The sequence below is a fragment of the Natator depressus genome, chromosome 11 (assembly GCF_965152275.1).
Source record: "Natator depressus isolate rNatDep1 chromosome 11, rNatDep2.hap1, whole genome shotgun sequence".
In the NCBI taxonomy this organism is placed as follows: Eukaryota; Metazoa; Chordata; order Testudines; family Cheloniidae; genus Natator; species Natator depressus.
The window spans coordinates 78,787,661-78,803,423 of NC_134244.1; the positions used below are offsets into that span (position 1 = coordinate 78,787,661).

General features: G+C 40.3%; 1 protein-coding gene across 3 annotated transcripts in view; it reads left to right on the forward strand.

Moving 5' to 3' along the window:
- USP40 (ubiquitin specific peptidase 40) overlaps positions 1 to 15,763 on the forward strand; it is a 70,817-nt gene that overhangs the window by 4,105 nt on the left and 50,949 nt on the right. For 2 of the 3 annotated variants that reach the window (XM_074968242.1, XM_074968243.1), the window contains exons 2-10: positions 762 to 980; positions 2,055 to 2,122; positions 2,675 to 2,788; positions 3,456 to 3,620; positions 4,373 to 4,519; positions 9,826 to 9,969; positions 11,227 to 11,355; positions 12,596 to 12,736; positions 13,098 to 13,205. In XM_074968242.1, coding sequence (XP_074824343.1) covers positions 782 to 980; positions 2,055 to 2,122; positions 2,675 to 2,788; positions 3,456 to 3,620; positions 4,373 to 4,519; positions 9,826 to 9,969; positions 11,227 to 11,355; positions 12,596 to 12,736; positions 13,098 to 13,205 — 1,215 coding nt within the window. In that variant the 5' untranslated portion in view covers positions 762 to 781. The remainder of the gene's footprint in view (positions 1 to 761; positions 981 to 2,054; positions 2,123 to 2,674; positions 2,789 to 3,455; positions 3,621 to 4,372; positions 4,520 to 9,825; positions 9,970 to 11,226; positions 11,356 to 12,595; positions 12,737 to 13,097; positions 13,206 to 15,763) is intronic. The other variant, XM_074968244.1, reaches the window with a different exon arrangement.

Consider the following 15,763-nt stretch of genomic DNA (forward strand, 5'->3'; position numbering starts at 1 on the left):
ACACAGCCCAGGCCCAGCAGAGCAGCCGGGGACCCACCAGGCAGCAGTGGGAGCCCCAGGGCCAGGGGAGCAGCAGCAGCAACAGGGCTTGTGCTGAGGGCCAGGCGGCAGCTCCTGTAGCGCAGCGCCCCCGGCAGCCGGAGGAGGAATTACATCGCTTCCCGGCCGGAGCCCATCGAAGCTTCAGCGCCCCCTGCAGGGAAGCGGGTTAACAACCGGTTCTAAAAACTGCTTCAAAATTTAGCAACCGGTTCGCGTGAACCGGTGCAAACCGGCTCCAGCTCACCACTGGTTACAAGTCTGTGCATGTTTTGGAAGAAGTGCCCTGTTTTTACCAAAATCAAAATAGGGTGATTTTTATTCCAAAAGAAGTGTCCACCTACAGACTTGAAACTAAATCGCAAAGGTATCAATAAAAGCTGATATTTTGGTGCAAGTTTGTGTATAGACAAGGCTTTGGTCACTAAGATTGGAATAAAATTATGAAACGTCCAGGAACTGAAATCTGTGGACATTAAAAAGTACAAAAACCATAACAACTTTTAAATTATCTTGATTTATAGCTAAAAGTTGATATCTTTGTGATTTATAGTAGATGACTAGATAGAATGGATGCATCAGTGATTTCAGTGTTGACATAGTTAGGCCAAGGCTGAGAACTTCTGAAAACACTATGCTCAAGATTCAATTAGCATCTACTGCATAACCAATTAATATTGCAGTTTTTGTGCTAAATGGTGATTTTTGTTGGATTTCTGAAGGACTATAGTGTGGTTTCACAATGTTTGGAGATTTATTTGAAGAGGACTTTTCCTTTGTGTCAAATAATCAATGTGGAAAAGGGAAGAAACCAAAGTCCAAAGATACCGAGCCTCCCGCTCCAAGGGAGTTCACCAAATTAAGTGGTATCAAAAATCAGGGCGGGACCTGCTACCTCAATTCCCTTCTCCAGACTTTGCATTTCACGCCAGAATTTAGAGGTATGGTATCTTAAATTTTAACTTTCTAAAGTAACTTTAAAATTAACCATGTTTATTACAGTAGTGCCTAAGGGCCAACCAAGAGTGGGGCCCCATTGTGCTGGCCACTGTACAAACACAGAGAAGAAGACAGTCCTTGCCCCCAAACAGCTGTCAAGCTAAATAGACCAGACAGACCCAGGGTGGAGGGAGGAGTAGAACACACCAGCAGAGTGAAAGATGTGATGGCAGTAAACACTGTGTTCCACGCTTTTCCCCCCCTTCTTTGGGGTGGGGGTTCATTAAGGATACGCTGAAAAAAAGAAAAGGGAAGGACAGGAGAGAAGAGGGGCAAGTATGGAGTGAAGCTGAGGTGGAGACACTGTGGAGGGAGAGGAGGGTTGGAGTAAATAACCAAGAGAACAGAGAAAGTCCAGTCAAATCTGTAGAAAGCTCTCTGAATGTCCAAAAGAGCAAAAGTCCCTGCTTTTGCCTCTACCAGCAACATGTCATGTTAACACTATTTTACTAGAAATTCTGCATTGACAGTAGTCAGTTATTTATAAAACATTACCAATGGAAAGCCAATTTCAAAAGCACTTTAGTACTGTTCACTCCAGATAAGCTGTAGCAGCCAAGATGAAAACAAAGAGCAGGTGGTCCATAAAGTTAATATCTCTCTCCTCTGCAAAAAGGCATATAGCATGTCTCGATATTTTATGTATAATTCACATAATAGAGAGACAAATGTGCTTATAACTTCTTTAAAATAGGGTGCCGTTTCACTTTGGCTATTGCCGCCCATTCACTTTTCATGTAACCATTAACTTATGAAGAAGCAGTGTTTCAAGACAACTAACCATTTGTATGTTTCTCAATATTGATATTTAATTTGGGCGAGGTGAAAATAAATTGGTACAAAAAAGTGCAAATGTCATTCAGGAATAAACTTCTTAAGGTATTTAAGGACTTCCTGGGATGTTTTTGATTGCTAACTGTACAGCATGTTAACTTTTCATACAAATAAACTAAAATATGATGCATATGAATGTAAAGCTTCTTTATTCTAAAGTCATGTTTCCTTTTCCATTACAGAAGCACTGTTTTCCCTAGGCCCTGAAGAACTTGGTTCTCTGGAAGATATCAATAAACCTGATGTAAAGGTGTTAAAATCTACTCTTATTATCCTCTGCTGTAGGTTGATTCAGAAAAGTGAGGGGTTGAATCAAGAGGGAATACAATTTCTGACCATACTGGGAATATAAATTGCTGGTGAAGTGAGTTTTCTTTGTAAATCAAAGCTACAATAGCTGTCCTAGCTATGATTTAATTAAATCTCCTAAAGCCATGTTCTTTTGGGGTTTTTTTGAGGTACTAAAATGGGAAAAATACAAAAGAAAGTTACTTGTTTATAATATGATAAAATCATTAACCTAAATTTAATCTTCTTTCTGTATATTAGTTTACCACCATTGAAATAATGAATTTGAATTTCTCAAGAGATACTTAACTGAGAAGGATGAACAATTATGTAGATTTTGGAAAGATGTATCCATATTTATAGAATTGTGAAGTAGGCCAAGTTATAATTAGAAGATAAGTGCTACTGGGTTGACGGTGGCTTATTCTCACTTCTGTGCTAAATCCTTATTCATTTTATTTAAAGTACTGGTTTTGAAGTTGCTTCCTGAAACTTTTTTTTTTTAAACATTTAGGTTCGAATAATTCCATTACAGTTACAACGATTATTTGCTCAGCTTTTGCTCTTAGATCAGCAAGCTGCATCTACAACAGACCTCACTGAGAGCTTTGGATGGAACAGCAATGAGGTACAGTATGGTATCTGTAAGGACCCAGCTTTTAAGAGTTTCTTCCAAAAGAGAGAGAGAGGATGACTCTTGGACACTTGAAATATTTTGATATGTGAGAAAGTTTCTTAGAATTTTTCAAGCTGGGGAAATATATTTTTAATTTGGTAAATATTCTTTTTTTCTCTGTATCCCCACTGACAGCACATACTGACTGTTTCCTGTGGAGAACAAGAAAATGGGTCTCTGCAGATATAAAATATATTTTTAAAATATTTTTGTAGTTTTTCATTTTTTGCAGGATACTGTTTGCCTGATGACTTAAGGCTCCAAGTCCTTTAAATAATTAGGCATATACTTTATGAAAGGGAATAGTGCCACTGAGTTCAGTGGGAGTAGAGTATATGACCTGGACTATGTTATGCATGCTTGTAGCAGAAATAATGGAAGTAAATTAAGACTGGAAAGAAGTAGGGGAAAAAACAAACTTTTAAGTCAGCACAGTATTTCTCTCTTGGTAGTAGGCATCTCTCACATTGTATCTTGCTTCTTTTTAAGGCCTTTGTTATGTCTCCAATGTAACTTTTGATTATTGCTTTTAGAAAATGCTTTAGTCATCATAATATAAAAAGCAGTAGACTGCACTAATAAACCCTTTCTTAAAAATGTGTCCTATGTTGTCTTGCAGGAGATGAGACAACATGATGTACAGGAGTTAAATCGAATTCTGTTCAGTGCTTTGGAAACTTCCCTTGTGGGGACTTCTGGCCATGACCTTATTAATCGGTTGTACCATGGGACTGTTGTTAACCAGATTGTTTGTAAGGAGTGCAAGAATGTCAGTGAGAGACAGGTAAATTCCTAGGCATGTTCCAGGATAGCTTTGTGTGTGTTTAATAGCATAGCTTGTTGGGAACTTGTTAAGCAGGTTACCGTTTATTGAAGATGTTAAATTTTCTGTATGTGTAAATGCTTGCTTAACCTCACAAAGTATTCCAAGCTAATTAAATATTTTGACCATTCTAATAATCAATTTATTGGAACCGTGCAGCTTTTATGGGTTAGGACTCTGTAGACTTCTAAACACATGGAAAATACTCAAGGTGTATTTGTTCATACTGAGCCTTGACTGGTATTTTCTAAGCCCCTCCTAAGGTGAGGGCATGAGTCATCAGAAGAAAACAGTAGCACTATGGCAGTTTCTATCTGAGTTACCGTGTGTCGCATACGGTAGATATGGTTAGAGATGTAAGTAATGATGTTACTACAGTGAAACTCCATTTTTCATTCACAGTTTACAATCTATTTTTACTTTTTCTAATCTGATATGTTTTTTACAACTAGGATTTCTTACGAAGCTAAATTATGACAGAGGAATTAAACAGTTTTTAAAAAAAAATCCTAAAAAATACTAGTATTGCTGAAATAAAGTGATGAGAGAGATTCCCTTAATCCAGAAGCATGACTTGCGTTAATGTGTTTCTTTATATGTAGCAAATCTGCTATTGTGCCTGCATGCAAATGTGCTGTAGTATACCAAATATCAAAATCTGGCCTTGTTTACACAACTTATTGGCTCTGGTTCTCTGCTGTACTATTGTATAGGAGGATTTTTTAGATCTAACGGTGGCAGTGAAGGATGTATCTGGCTTGGAGGAGGCCCTGTGGAACATGTATGTGGAAGAAGAATATTTTGAAAATGATAACTTGTACCGATGTGGAGCATGCAACAAATTGGTTGAAGCAGCAAAGGTAATGGGTTACCTGGTCCATAGCATCCAGTTTGACAGCAGTTCAGGCATTTGGATAAGATTGGCATTGGTACTTTACATTAGGGAGGGCTTTGGCATTCTTTGCCAAATTGATTAATATATAAACTCTTAGCAGTCACCTTAAGCAGAGAACATGTGAAAAGACCTCTCATTCCACCCCACCCCCCAGTATGAGAATGGTAAAAGAAAATTTTTTAAATATTTTATGTCTTGTGTTAACATGTACATTATTGCAGTTTCTTACTAGGTCCTGGATGGATGGGGTAAGGTTTGGGTGGTATGAAATATCAATTCATCATCCAGTAATAATTTTCCAGTAATTTACAGCACCACTGCAACACATAATAGTTTAGCCTGAGTTAGTATCCAAGTGTTCATTCAGGCTTAGCAAATTGTAAGATTTTTCTGAATGAGTCTGTCAGTGTAGAAGAGCAGATCTCTTCACTTACATCAAAATAATCCCCATTGTGGCTGGAGGCAAGAGGGGCCAGGACAAGCTGCGGCTAAACAACTTGGAGTAGATCATAAGACCACAACTGGCTGGTGCAAACAATTTTGTTAAAAGTAGATTATGAACGAATCTTACTTTCTAGCTAAGACTGATGGCTCTGGGCAGGGTTTGACAAATCCTCTCCTCAAAAGCTACTAAAATTTCCCTGGCAAATGGGAGTGTTTCCTAGCACTTTTTACAGAATTAGATTAAACCAGTTGTTAAATGTCTGTGCCTGCTGTACATTAGCACTTCCACTCTTGCTGGTGGTGGATCTGCACCAATGCAGAAATATACGTCCAAGTTTTCTCTGTGTAGACGTACCTTCTGAACCATGAAGCTGCTTTTTGACCAATACTCTGATCTTGGAGCTGGAGTAGACTCTGCTCTTTTCATGCTTCTTCTGGTCCTGTCTGCACCTCCATGTGGGTAAAACAGAAGTAAATGCATTGGCTGAACCTCTTTGAGCCTCCAACATTTCTGCCCTTTGAAGTGGGGGAATTCTGCGTCATTGCACAGTGCAGAATTTTGCAGAAATTAATGTGCGCGCAGAGTTTCCTTTTCCCTTCCCACAGAAATGGGCTGCAAAGATGCTGACTGCCACTAGGGGCCGCTGGACCTGTCAGAGCCTAGTTCACATCTAGAAGACAAGGCTGGCGGGAGGGGGAGGGAACTGGAGGGTTCTCAGCAGCTGCAGTTCCCAGCACACCCTAAAGGGCGGAGGTGGTGGTACACAGGAGACTCTATGCAAGCCCAGGACCCAGCATCAGGCTGTTTCTCCCTCTGGATCCCTGGGCTCTAGGAGGTGTGAGTGTCTGGGCCGGCGTGGGGAGGCAGAGAAGCAGGAACTGGGTTGTCATAAGGGTTTCTTTAACTCTCTACTCCTGGGGGAATTTTTGTGTGTGTCTGTATTATTAAGAATATGCTTACTGACAGGTATTTTGAAATAATTACCAAAATTGAAACTGGCATGATTATGTAGTGCTATTTTGTCAAATAAAATTTGCAGAATTTCAAAATATTTATGCAGAATTTTTTATTTATTGGCACAGAATTCCCCCAGGAGTAGGAAATGCACTGACCAGCAAAAGGGAAAACAATCTCAAGTTTCCCTGTGTTGAGCAGGCAGGTTAACTACTATAAAAACTGACTTGCTACCCTTATAGGGCGAGAGCCATACGTGTTTAATGCATCTTGTACGCTATATGAAAGCTTCTTTTAACTTTTAAAACAAAGAACATATGAAATGGGTTAATTTTGTATTTGAAATATATGTAATATATATCAGTAGATGTGGTTTGCAAAATACGTCTAACTTACAAGTTAAGTATGTATTGAATTTGTTAACAGATATCGTTGTGTTCAGATACTAAAAATATAAAGTGCATATTGCAGATGGTGTATATGTACAATGGAAAATATTGACCTAGATTCATATCTGCATTAATATATTTAGGAATAGTTTCAAATATTTTCTGTATGGGAAAGCCGCTTTTTTTTTTTTTTTTGGCGCAACGAAAGTACACCTCTACCCCGATATAACACGAATTTGGATATAACGCGGTAAGCAGTGCTCTGGGGGGTGGGTCTGTGTGTTCCAGCGGATCAGTGTGTCAGCATGTCTGGCTCTGACACGCTGCTCTGAGTGGCATGTTAAGGATGCCGGGCTGGGGCCGAGGGGTTGGATAAGGGGCAGAGGGTCTCGGGGGGTGGTCAGGGAGCAGGGGGGGTTGGATGGTTCAGAGGTTCTGGGGCGGGGCGGTCAGGGGATGGGGAACGGGGGCGTTGGATAGGGCATGGGAGTCCCAGGGGGCCTGTCAGGGGGTAGGGGTGTGGATAAAAAAGGGAAGGAGGAGGATCCTGGGAACTACAGGCCAGTCAGCCTCACCTCAGTCCCTGGAAAAATCATGGAGCAGGTCCTCAAGGAATCAATTCTGAAGCACTTAGAGGAGAGGAAAGTGATTAGGAACAGTCAGCATGGATTCACCAAGGGCAAGTCATGCCTGACTAATCTAATTGCCTTCTATGACGAGATAACTGGCTCTGTGGATGAGGGTGGACGTGTTGTTCCTTGACTTTAGCAAAGCTTTTGACACGGTCTCCCACAGTATTCTTACCAGCAAGTTAAAGAAGTATGGGCTGGATGAATGGACTATAAGGTGGATAGAAAGTTGGCTAGATCGTCGGGCTCAACGGGTAGTGATCAATGGCTCCATGTTTAGTTGGCAGCTGGTATCAAGTGGAGTGCCCTAAGGGTCGGTCCTGGGGCCAGTTTTGTTCAATAGCTTCATAAATGATATGGAGGATGGTATGGATTGCACCCTCAGCAAGTTTGCAGATGACACTAAACTGGGAGGAGAGGTAGATACGCTGGAGGGTAGGGATAGGATACAGAGGGCCCTAGACAAATTGGAGGATTGGGCCAAAAGAAATCTGATGAGGTTCAACAAGGACAAGTGCAGAGTCCTGCACTTAGGATGGAAGAATCCCATGCACCGCTACAGACTAGGGACCGAATGGCTCGGCAGCAGTGGACGAGAAGCTGGATATGAGTCAACAGTGTGCCCTTGTTGCCAAGAAGGCCAATGGCATTTTGGGATGTATATGTAGGGGCATTGCCAGCAGATCGAGGGACGTGATTGTTCCCCTCTATTCGACATTGGTGAGGCCTCATCTGGAGTACTGCGTCCAGTTTTGGGCCCCACACTACAAGAAGGATGTGGAAAAATTGGAGTGTGTCCAGTGGAGGGCAACAAAAATGATTTAGGGGACTGGAACACATGACTTATGAGAAGAGGCTGAGGGAACGGGGATTGTTTAGTCTACGGAAGAGAAGACTGAGGGGGGATTTGATAGCTGCTTTCAACTACCTGAAAGGGGGTTCCAAAGAGGATGGCTCTAGACTGTTCTCAGTGGTAGCTGATGACCGAACAAGGAGTAATGGTCTCAAGTTGCAGTGGGGGAGGTTTAGGTTGGATATGAGGAAAAACTTTTTCACTAGGAGGGTGGTGAAACACTGGAATGCGTTACCTAGGGAGGTGGTGGAATCTCCTTCCTTAGACGTCTTTAAGGTCAGGCTTGACAAAGCCCTGGCTGGGATGATTTAGTTGGGGATTGGTCCTGCTTTGAGCAGGGGGTTAGACTAGATGACCTCCTGAGGTCCCTTCCAACCCTGATACTGTATGCTTCTATGATAGTGGTCGGGGCATTTAGGGAACAGGGAGCAGTGGGGTTGGGTAGGGGCTGGGGTCCTGGGGGTGATTAAGGACGAGGGGGTCTCTGGAGGCGGCGGTCAGGGGACAATGAGCTGTGGGAGGGGTTGGATGGGTCGGGGGTTCTGAGGGGTCAGTCGGGGACGGGAAGTGACTATTAATAACCGAAATGCTCAAGGCCAAAAAAGTTCGATATAACGCAGTTTCAGCTATAACACGGAAGATTTTTTGGCTCCCGAGGACCGCGTTATATCAGCGTAGAGATGTAATTACGTTTTCACAGAAATTTAGAGGTCTCTGAGAGCTGCTCTGTAAGCAGCAAGTGCAAACCAGCAATCTTTTCCAAACATTAATACCAAAAATTATGGTGTCTTTATTTTTGTCAAATATGCTTAATTTGCAAATCAGTGCAACTCCACGTGTACAAGAGCTAGACAAGCGGAGAATCACTGCACTCTTGAATCTTCGAGTCAGATCATGGTTGGTGGCATTTTACAGGAACATCACCTGACTGTAAATGTCTGCGAAGGGCACAAGATGGGAAATAGCCAGTGGATCCATAGAATCATAGAATATCAGGGTTGGAAGGGACCTCAGGAGATCATCTTCTCCAACCCCCTGCTCAAAGCAGGACCAATCCTCAATTTTTGCCCCAGATCCCTAAATGGCCCTCTCAAGGATTGAACTCACAACCCTGGGATTAGCAGGCCAATGCTCAAACCACTGAGCTATCCTTCCCCCCCATGTAGCAGTGGATCAGTCACCCATGACCCTGAATCCCCACTGCCCAGCATACTGTGCAGGGGAGCCCTTAAAGGACTCTCCTGCGCTGTCCAGGAGGTGTGCTTCCCCAGCTCAAGCTCCTTAAATCATTCCTCACACCCTGTGCGGTTAATTGTACCCCCAATTCCTGCATGCACTTCTTCCTCTGTGGGGAAGAGGGCAGGATTATTCACCTCTAAAAGACTGTAAACTGCTTTCATTCATCTCAGCGGACTGTAAACTCTTTAGGCTGTCTGTGTGGTCTGTCCTTCAAAACTGGTATGTCTGAACTCCCTGAAGGAGTCAGAGATTTTTTTCTGATGGGCCTCATAACCTGTCAGAGGAAAGGAGAAACATTCAGACTAGTGTAGTACTGGATGACCTGTCAAGGAGTGGATCTGAATAAAAGGTGGTATAACATCTACTACTTATTACTTGGGTCTCCCTTGAAAGTGTCAAAGAATTGACTAGTGATTGTGTTGGCACTTACTAGAACTAGTCACTATGTGTTCATCTGTCCTATGACAAGTAACCGTTTCACATAATATGTAATGTGGTGAAAAACATCTTTCGATGTGCTATTCAGAATTCTCCTTTACATAGTTTGCTTTCATTTTTACTTTCCACTGTCATTACCTTTGGGATCTTCTTTTTAATGGATGATATCCTCTTACAAAATCCATAATGGCTGATTGCTTTCTATTAAAACCGTCTGGGGAACTCTTCTCCTGACAGCCTGAGAGAGTTGTGTTTAGAATGGAGGACATTCTGCTTCTTTCCTGTAATAAACTCATACTTAAAACTTTTTTGTTCATTTTACAGTCTGCTAAACTACGTAAGTTGCCGCCCTTTCTTACTGTCTCGCTCCTGAGGTTTAACTTTGACTTTGAGAAGTGTGAACGATACAAGGAAACAAGCTGCTATACGTTCCCTATCCAGATTAACCTCAGGCCTTTTTGTGAGCAGGTTTGAACAATTTTGTCTTAATTTGTTCTCTGGCTGAATATGTGGGAAATTTATCTCCAGGATGAGCCATATTTCATTTTACCTTTTTGGTCAGGTCAGACTATTTACAGAAGAAACTGTATGGCTTTCCCTCTGTCTGCAATCCATCCTTCCAAAAGAGATCTCTTTTAATAGTGTTTGTGGTGCGAAAATGTGTAGTACTGACAAATGGGAAAAATCAGTAATAGCATAAAACTTAATTGAACATTCCCAGGCAAAAACCTCATTATCTGAAAGTTAGTTGTTGCATTACATTAATTTTTATGTTGGTGTTATCTAACAGCATTATATAGAAACTCAGTTGTATATTGCCACACCATGATAGTTTATGCACTCTTAGATATCTATACAGATGAATAGTCATATTAGACATTCATATAACCAAAACATAGTTATTAACGAAACAAAGCTTTTACGTAATTATCTTTAGTCCTTAAACTATGTAAATAATATAATTACTGTAGACACACTTTTTTAAAGTCTGCTTTCTTAAAATCTTAATCACCACGGTTTTGGTCTTTAAAGTTCTGCAAACTGGCAGTAGAGGAAGAATTTTTCAACATTCTTTGGTGGAGGAGCTTATTTGTTTTAATTTAATTTTTGTAAAGGTTAGGCTACATGTGAGTTTTTTTTTGTTAAGCTCCGCAACGTTTCAAGAGTTAACAAAGCCTTTTAGAGGGGTCAGTGAAATTAGACATCCCCCCCATCCCCCCCACCAGCATTTCTCAAGAAGTCACTTTTAACTTAGAACTCCTAAACTATTTACTTGTAACTTTCCAGAAAATTGCAACTATGACTTGGAGTAAGTGGTGTAAACTTGTTCTGATAAACATTTTTGTTTCCAAACAAAAGGATTTCAAGAGCATTCAATTGAAATATTCAACACAATATTAGCTAATGGAGCTGCTAACTATACTTCAATAAGTATTAATAGTAATTTCAGGGAGAGCCGAGTTGGCATGTTTCAGCAGTTGAATAAAACGTACTTTTATGTTGACCACTGTTACTGAAAATATTTTACTTCTAATGTAAAGATACATTTGAACCAAGCCAAAGATGCATTTAACTCTGGAATAATGGTGGATAACAGAGAACTGCATTGATTGATTGATTGATCCTTTTCCCCACTAAAACACCTGAAGTTTTGTCCACAGTGTAAAATCCTCCTTGTAGTTGTGTAAAAGACTTACAGGGTTTATTAATTTCCTCTTGTTTTAGACTCCGTTGGATGATTTGGAGTATATGTATGAGCTCTTCTCTGTTATTATACACAAAGGTGGCTGCTATGGAGGACACTACCATGTTTATATCAAAGATGTTGATGCATTAGGAAATTGGCAATTGAAAGTAAGTCTAGAACACTCATTTTGTATGGCTTTTCTCCTGCTTGTCGAAAACATTGTATTGTACTAACATTGACTGTACTAAATCATTAAGTACACTTTGTATCAACAAAAATAGTCTAATGAAGCATTTACTCAAGCTGTCCTTCATGGACTTTGTCATGCGCTCAGCTGATGTGAAGAGACCCTTTATTCAGTCAAGGAATGATTTCTTCTAATTGGAGACTGGAAACTGTATCAAACCTTGTGACTAGATTTGGTTGTCTATTCGCTATCCTGCTGAGTTAGGTCACAGCATATGATTTAGAGAGGGATTTAGGCTCCAAGGGGCCTATCAAGTTTACAAAGCTAAGCCTTTTAGAGGGGTCAGTGAGCTAAGCCTTTTAGAGGGGTCAGCTTCATCTGTGAGGCTGGCCAGCCCATATCAAAAATTGCCAGTGACCTCAGCATCTATAAAAGTCAGTGTCCTATACAGTATGAGGTTTGATAGTCCTCTTCAAAAATATTTTGTTACACTGTAAAAACTCATGGAATTTCCGTTCACTGAACCTTGTCTGCACTGGCAATCTTTGAATCTAACATTTGACATCTCATCTGACAGGCTGCATCATGAGGGTTGGGGAAGGGTGTGGAAATTAGGAGGGGCAGTAACTGAGTGATCAGGAGCCTTCTATAGACAACAGTAATAGGGCCAGCCTTGCATACCAAAGTGTTTTGCCACCCAGTGTGGAAATTGTATTTTGCTCCTCTGAGCATCCAAGTTAATTTAAAAAAAAGGAGGTGGGGGGAGTGGAGCAGCCAAGCAGTATGATGCCTGCCCCTATGCCTGCCCTAATTTTGAGTTTGAACTTAATTTTAACCTTTTGAATGATTCCTCTTAAGAGTTGTGACACACAGGCCCATTGGTGGGTCATCACTCTGTGTAACTCTTGTCAGGCCAGACAAATTCATGACACCTGCCACTTTGCTGTCATAGTATTTATCTATAAAGGATGTTGTAAAAAGAAAAGGAGTACTTGTGGCACCTTAGAGACTAACCAATTTATTTGAGCATAAGCTTTCGTGAGCTACAGCTCACTTCATCTGATACAACCTCTTCAATGACATTTTCTCCACCTTTAACGGCTACAGTTACACATGGGTACCCATAATTCTGAAAGAGAAAAGAATCTGTGCTAGAAAGCAAAAGGAAAATACAGGTCCCTGTTTGAAATAATAGTATTTACTAATCTTTATTTCCATAGCCTTGTAGTAAGGACCCCATCAATGATCTTTTTCAGGAGGAGGAAAGCAAACTGATGACTGAAGAGAAGGTTCAGAAAGATACTGAAAATATCAAAGAAATGGAGAATCCACTGACAATCCTGAAAGGGATTTTATCAGAGGTATGGTATGTAAACAGATCTTTACTGCTCCCTGTTAATTACTGATCTGGAGGGGGCGGGGGAAATACGCAGGGTGGGTAAGTGAAAAGAATTTAACTTGTCCTAGTAATTCAGCAAGGAGCATGAGACTGAAAGTGTGAAGTTGATTTTTAATATAAAAGTAGCCATCCACTGGATTTCTCTGAATACTTGTTTGGCCACTCCATTAGTAGCCTTAAGTAGTTTACCCAAGCTGTTGCAAAGGTTAGCAAAACCCATTAGTTTATTACCATTCCTATTTATTGCATACTTCTTGGTTGGTGTGTTTGAGGTTTTTCCCACCACTTCTTCATCTCAAAGTCTGTTAACTGTGTTCCTTTAGGAAGAATCTAAACAAATTCCTGTGGATCAGTTAGGGCAGAAACTATTGGAGAAAAAAGGAATGTCCTGGAACAAAAAATACAGGAAACAATATGGACCAATACGAAAGGTAAGAAAAACAGTAAAACTTTAACAGGTACATTTAGTTAAATTTTAGCTAAACCTATTACTAACAAATCACTTCACATTTTTCAGTGTAAGAAAAATTTTTAAACTTGTGTTCTTATAAAATTTCAAATGTTAAGAACAATAAGAGAAACAGTGGCTCTCCTTTCCCAGCAGGCAATCTGTAATGTAAGTCTAATATATGAATGAAAATGCATATAGCAATGTAGTTAGAAATGTCAGTACATATAGAAATATTAATGATGATTTAAAAAATACAGTACACTTGAATTAGCAACTCAGTAGTCATGACTGTAATGAGACTCTTATTCTGAATCCTACTAATTGGTAGTTTAGAACCCATCCAAAAAATTACCACTTGTAGTAAATTCTCAGGCTTGCCAGCTCAAGAATTGCATTGCAATAGTAAAGGAAACTGCTGCATTTGAATTTTGAGTTTGAACTTAATTTTAACCTTTTGAATGATTCCTCTTAAGAGTTGTGACACACAGGCCCATTGGTGGGTCATCACTCTGTGTAACTCTTGTCAGGCCAGACAAATTCATGACACCTGCCACTTTGCTGTCATAGTATTTATCTATAAAGGATGTTGTAAAAAGAAAAGGAGTACTTGTGGCACCTTAGAGACTAACCAATTTATTTGAGCATAAGCTTTCGTGAGCTACAGCTCACTTCATCGGATGCATACTGTGGAAAGTGTAGAAGATCTTTTTATATACTCCTTTTCTTTTTGCAAATACAGACTAACACGGCTGTTACTCTGAAAAGGATGTTGTGTGAGGTATCAAATGAAAGCTTATATTATGCTGGTCATAAGTATTGCCAGATATATGTATGCATGTTGTTTAAGAAGGCGTATGCATGTACTGAAAATATGTTTAGAATCTGTGTTCCAGACAGGGTTGATGATCCATCCATCTATCCATACCCTGTCACCCAATCCCAGCTTCTGGCAAACAGAGGTTAGGGACACCATTCCTGCCCATCCTGGCTAATAGGTCCATCAATGGCTATCTCCCTTTTGAACCCCCTTATAGTATTGGCCTTCACAACACCCTTTTGCAAGGAGTTCCAGAGGTTGACTGTGCGTTGCGTGAAAAAATACTTTCTTGTGTTTGTTTTAAACCTGTTATCTATTAATTTCATTTGGTGGCCCCTGGTTCTTGTATTATGAGAAGGAGTAAATAACACTTCCTTATTTACTTTGTCTATACACTCATGATTTTATAGACCTCTATCATATCCCCCCTTAGTCACCTCTTTTCCAAGCTGAAAAGTCCCAGTTTTATTAATTTCTCCTCATACAGAAACTGTTCTATACCCCTAATCATTTTTGTTGCCCTATTCTGAACCTTTTCCAATTCCAGTATATCTTTTTTGAGATGGTGTAACCACATCTGCATGCAATATTCAAGGTGTGGGCGTACCATGGATTTATATAGAGGCAATATGACATTTTCTGTCTTATTATCTATCCCTTTCTTGATGATTCCCAACATTCTGTTCGCTTTTTTGACTGCCATTGCACATTGAGTGAGTGATTTCAGAGAACTAGCTACAATGACTCCAAGATCTTTCTTGAGTGGTAACAGCTAATTTAGACCCCATCATTGTATATGTATAGTTAGGATTATGTTTTCCAATGTGCATTACTTTGCATTTATCAACATTAAATTTCATCTGCCATTTTGTTGCCCAGTCACCCAGTTTTGTGAGAGCCTTTGTAGCTCTTTGCAGACTGCCTGGGACCTAACTATCTTGAGTAGTTTTGTATCATCTGCAAATTTTGCCACCTCACTGTTTACCCCTTTTTCAGATAGTTCATGAATATGTTAAATAGGACTGGGCCCAGTACAGATCCCAGGGGGACACCACTGTTTACCTGTCTTCATTCTGAAAACTGACTATTTATTCCTACCCTTTGGTAACTGGTTAAAAGACAGGAAACAATCTATGAGAGAACCTTCCCTCTTATCCCATGATTGCTTATTTTGCTTAAGAGCCTTTGGTGAGGGACCTTGTCAAAGGCTTTCTGAAAATCTAAATACACTATATCCACTGGATCTCCTTTGTCCGCATGCTTGTTGACCCCCTCATCTGATTATCTGAAGAGATGAATAAGGCTAAAATCAGGCTCTTAGTACTGTACTTTGAAAGAATCTGCCTATTAAATATTACTACTAACCATGGTTCTGTGCTAATACCCACCCCCTTCCCCCACCCAGCCTACAACAAATAAGGTTTTACATATAGGAGGCTCAAAAAGCAATGTCTCTTTAGGCAATAGAATTTTATTTCCTAAAGTATTTGTCAGGCAGTTGACTGTACATAGTCTGTCTTCTTCCTTTCTCACTCCTGTTTTTATATTATCTTTCTGTCTATTCCCTTAAACTTACAGCCAGAAGCTGGGATTGGGTGACAGGGCATGGATGAGCAGCTTTTTGCCAGACAAGGGGGTGTGAAATCACCTATCCACGCTGTCTCTATTGTAAATTAAACATTGGGAAACCAACACAAAGGAAGCTGCATTTGAGAAAGTCC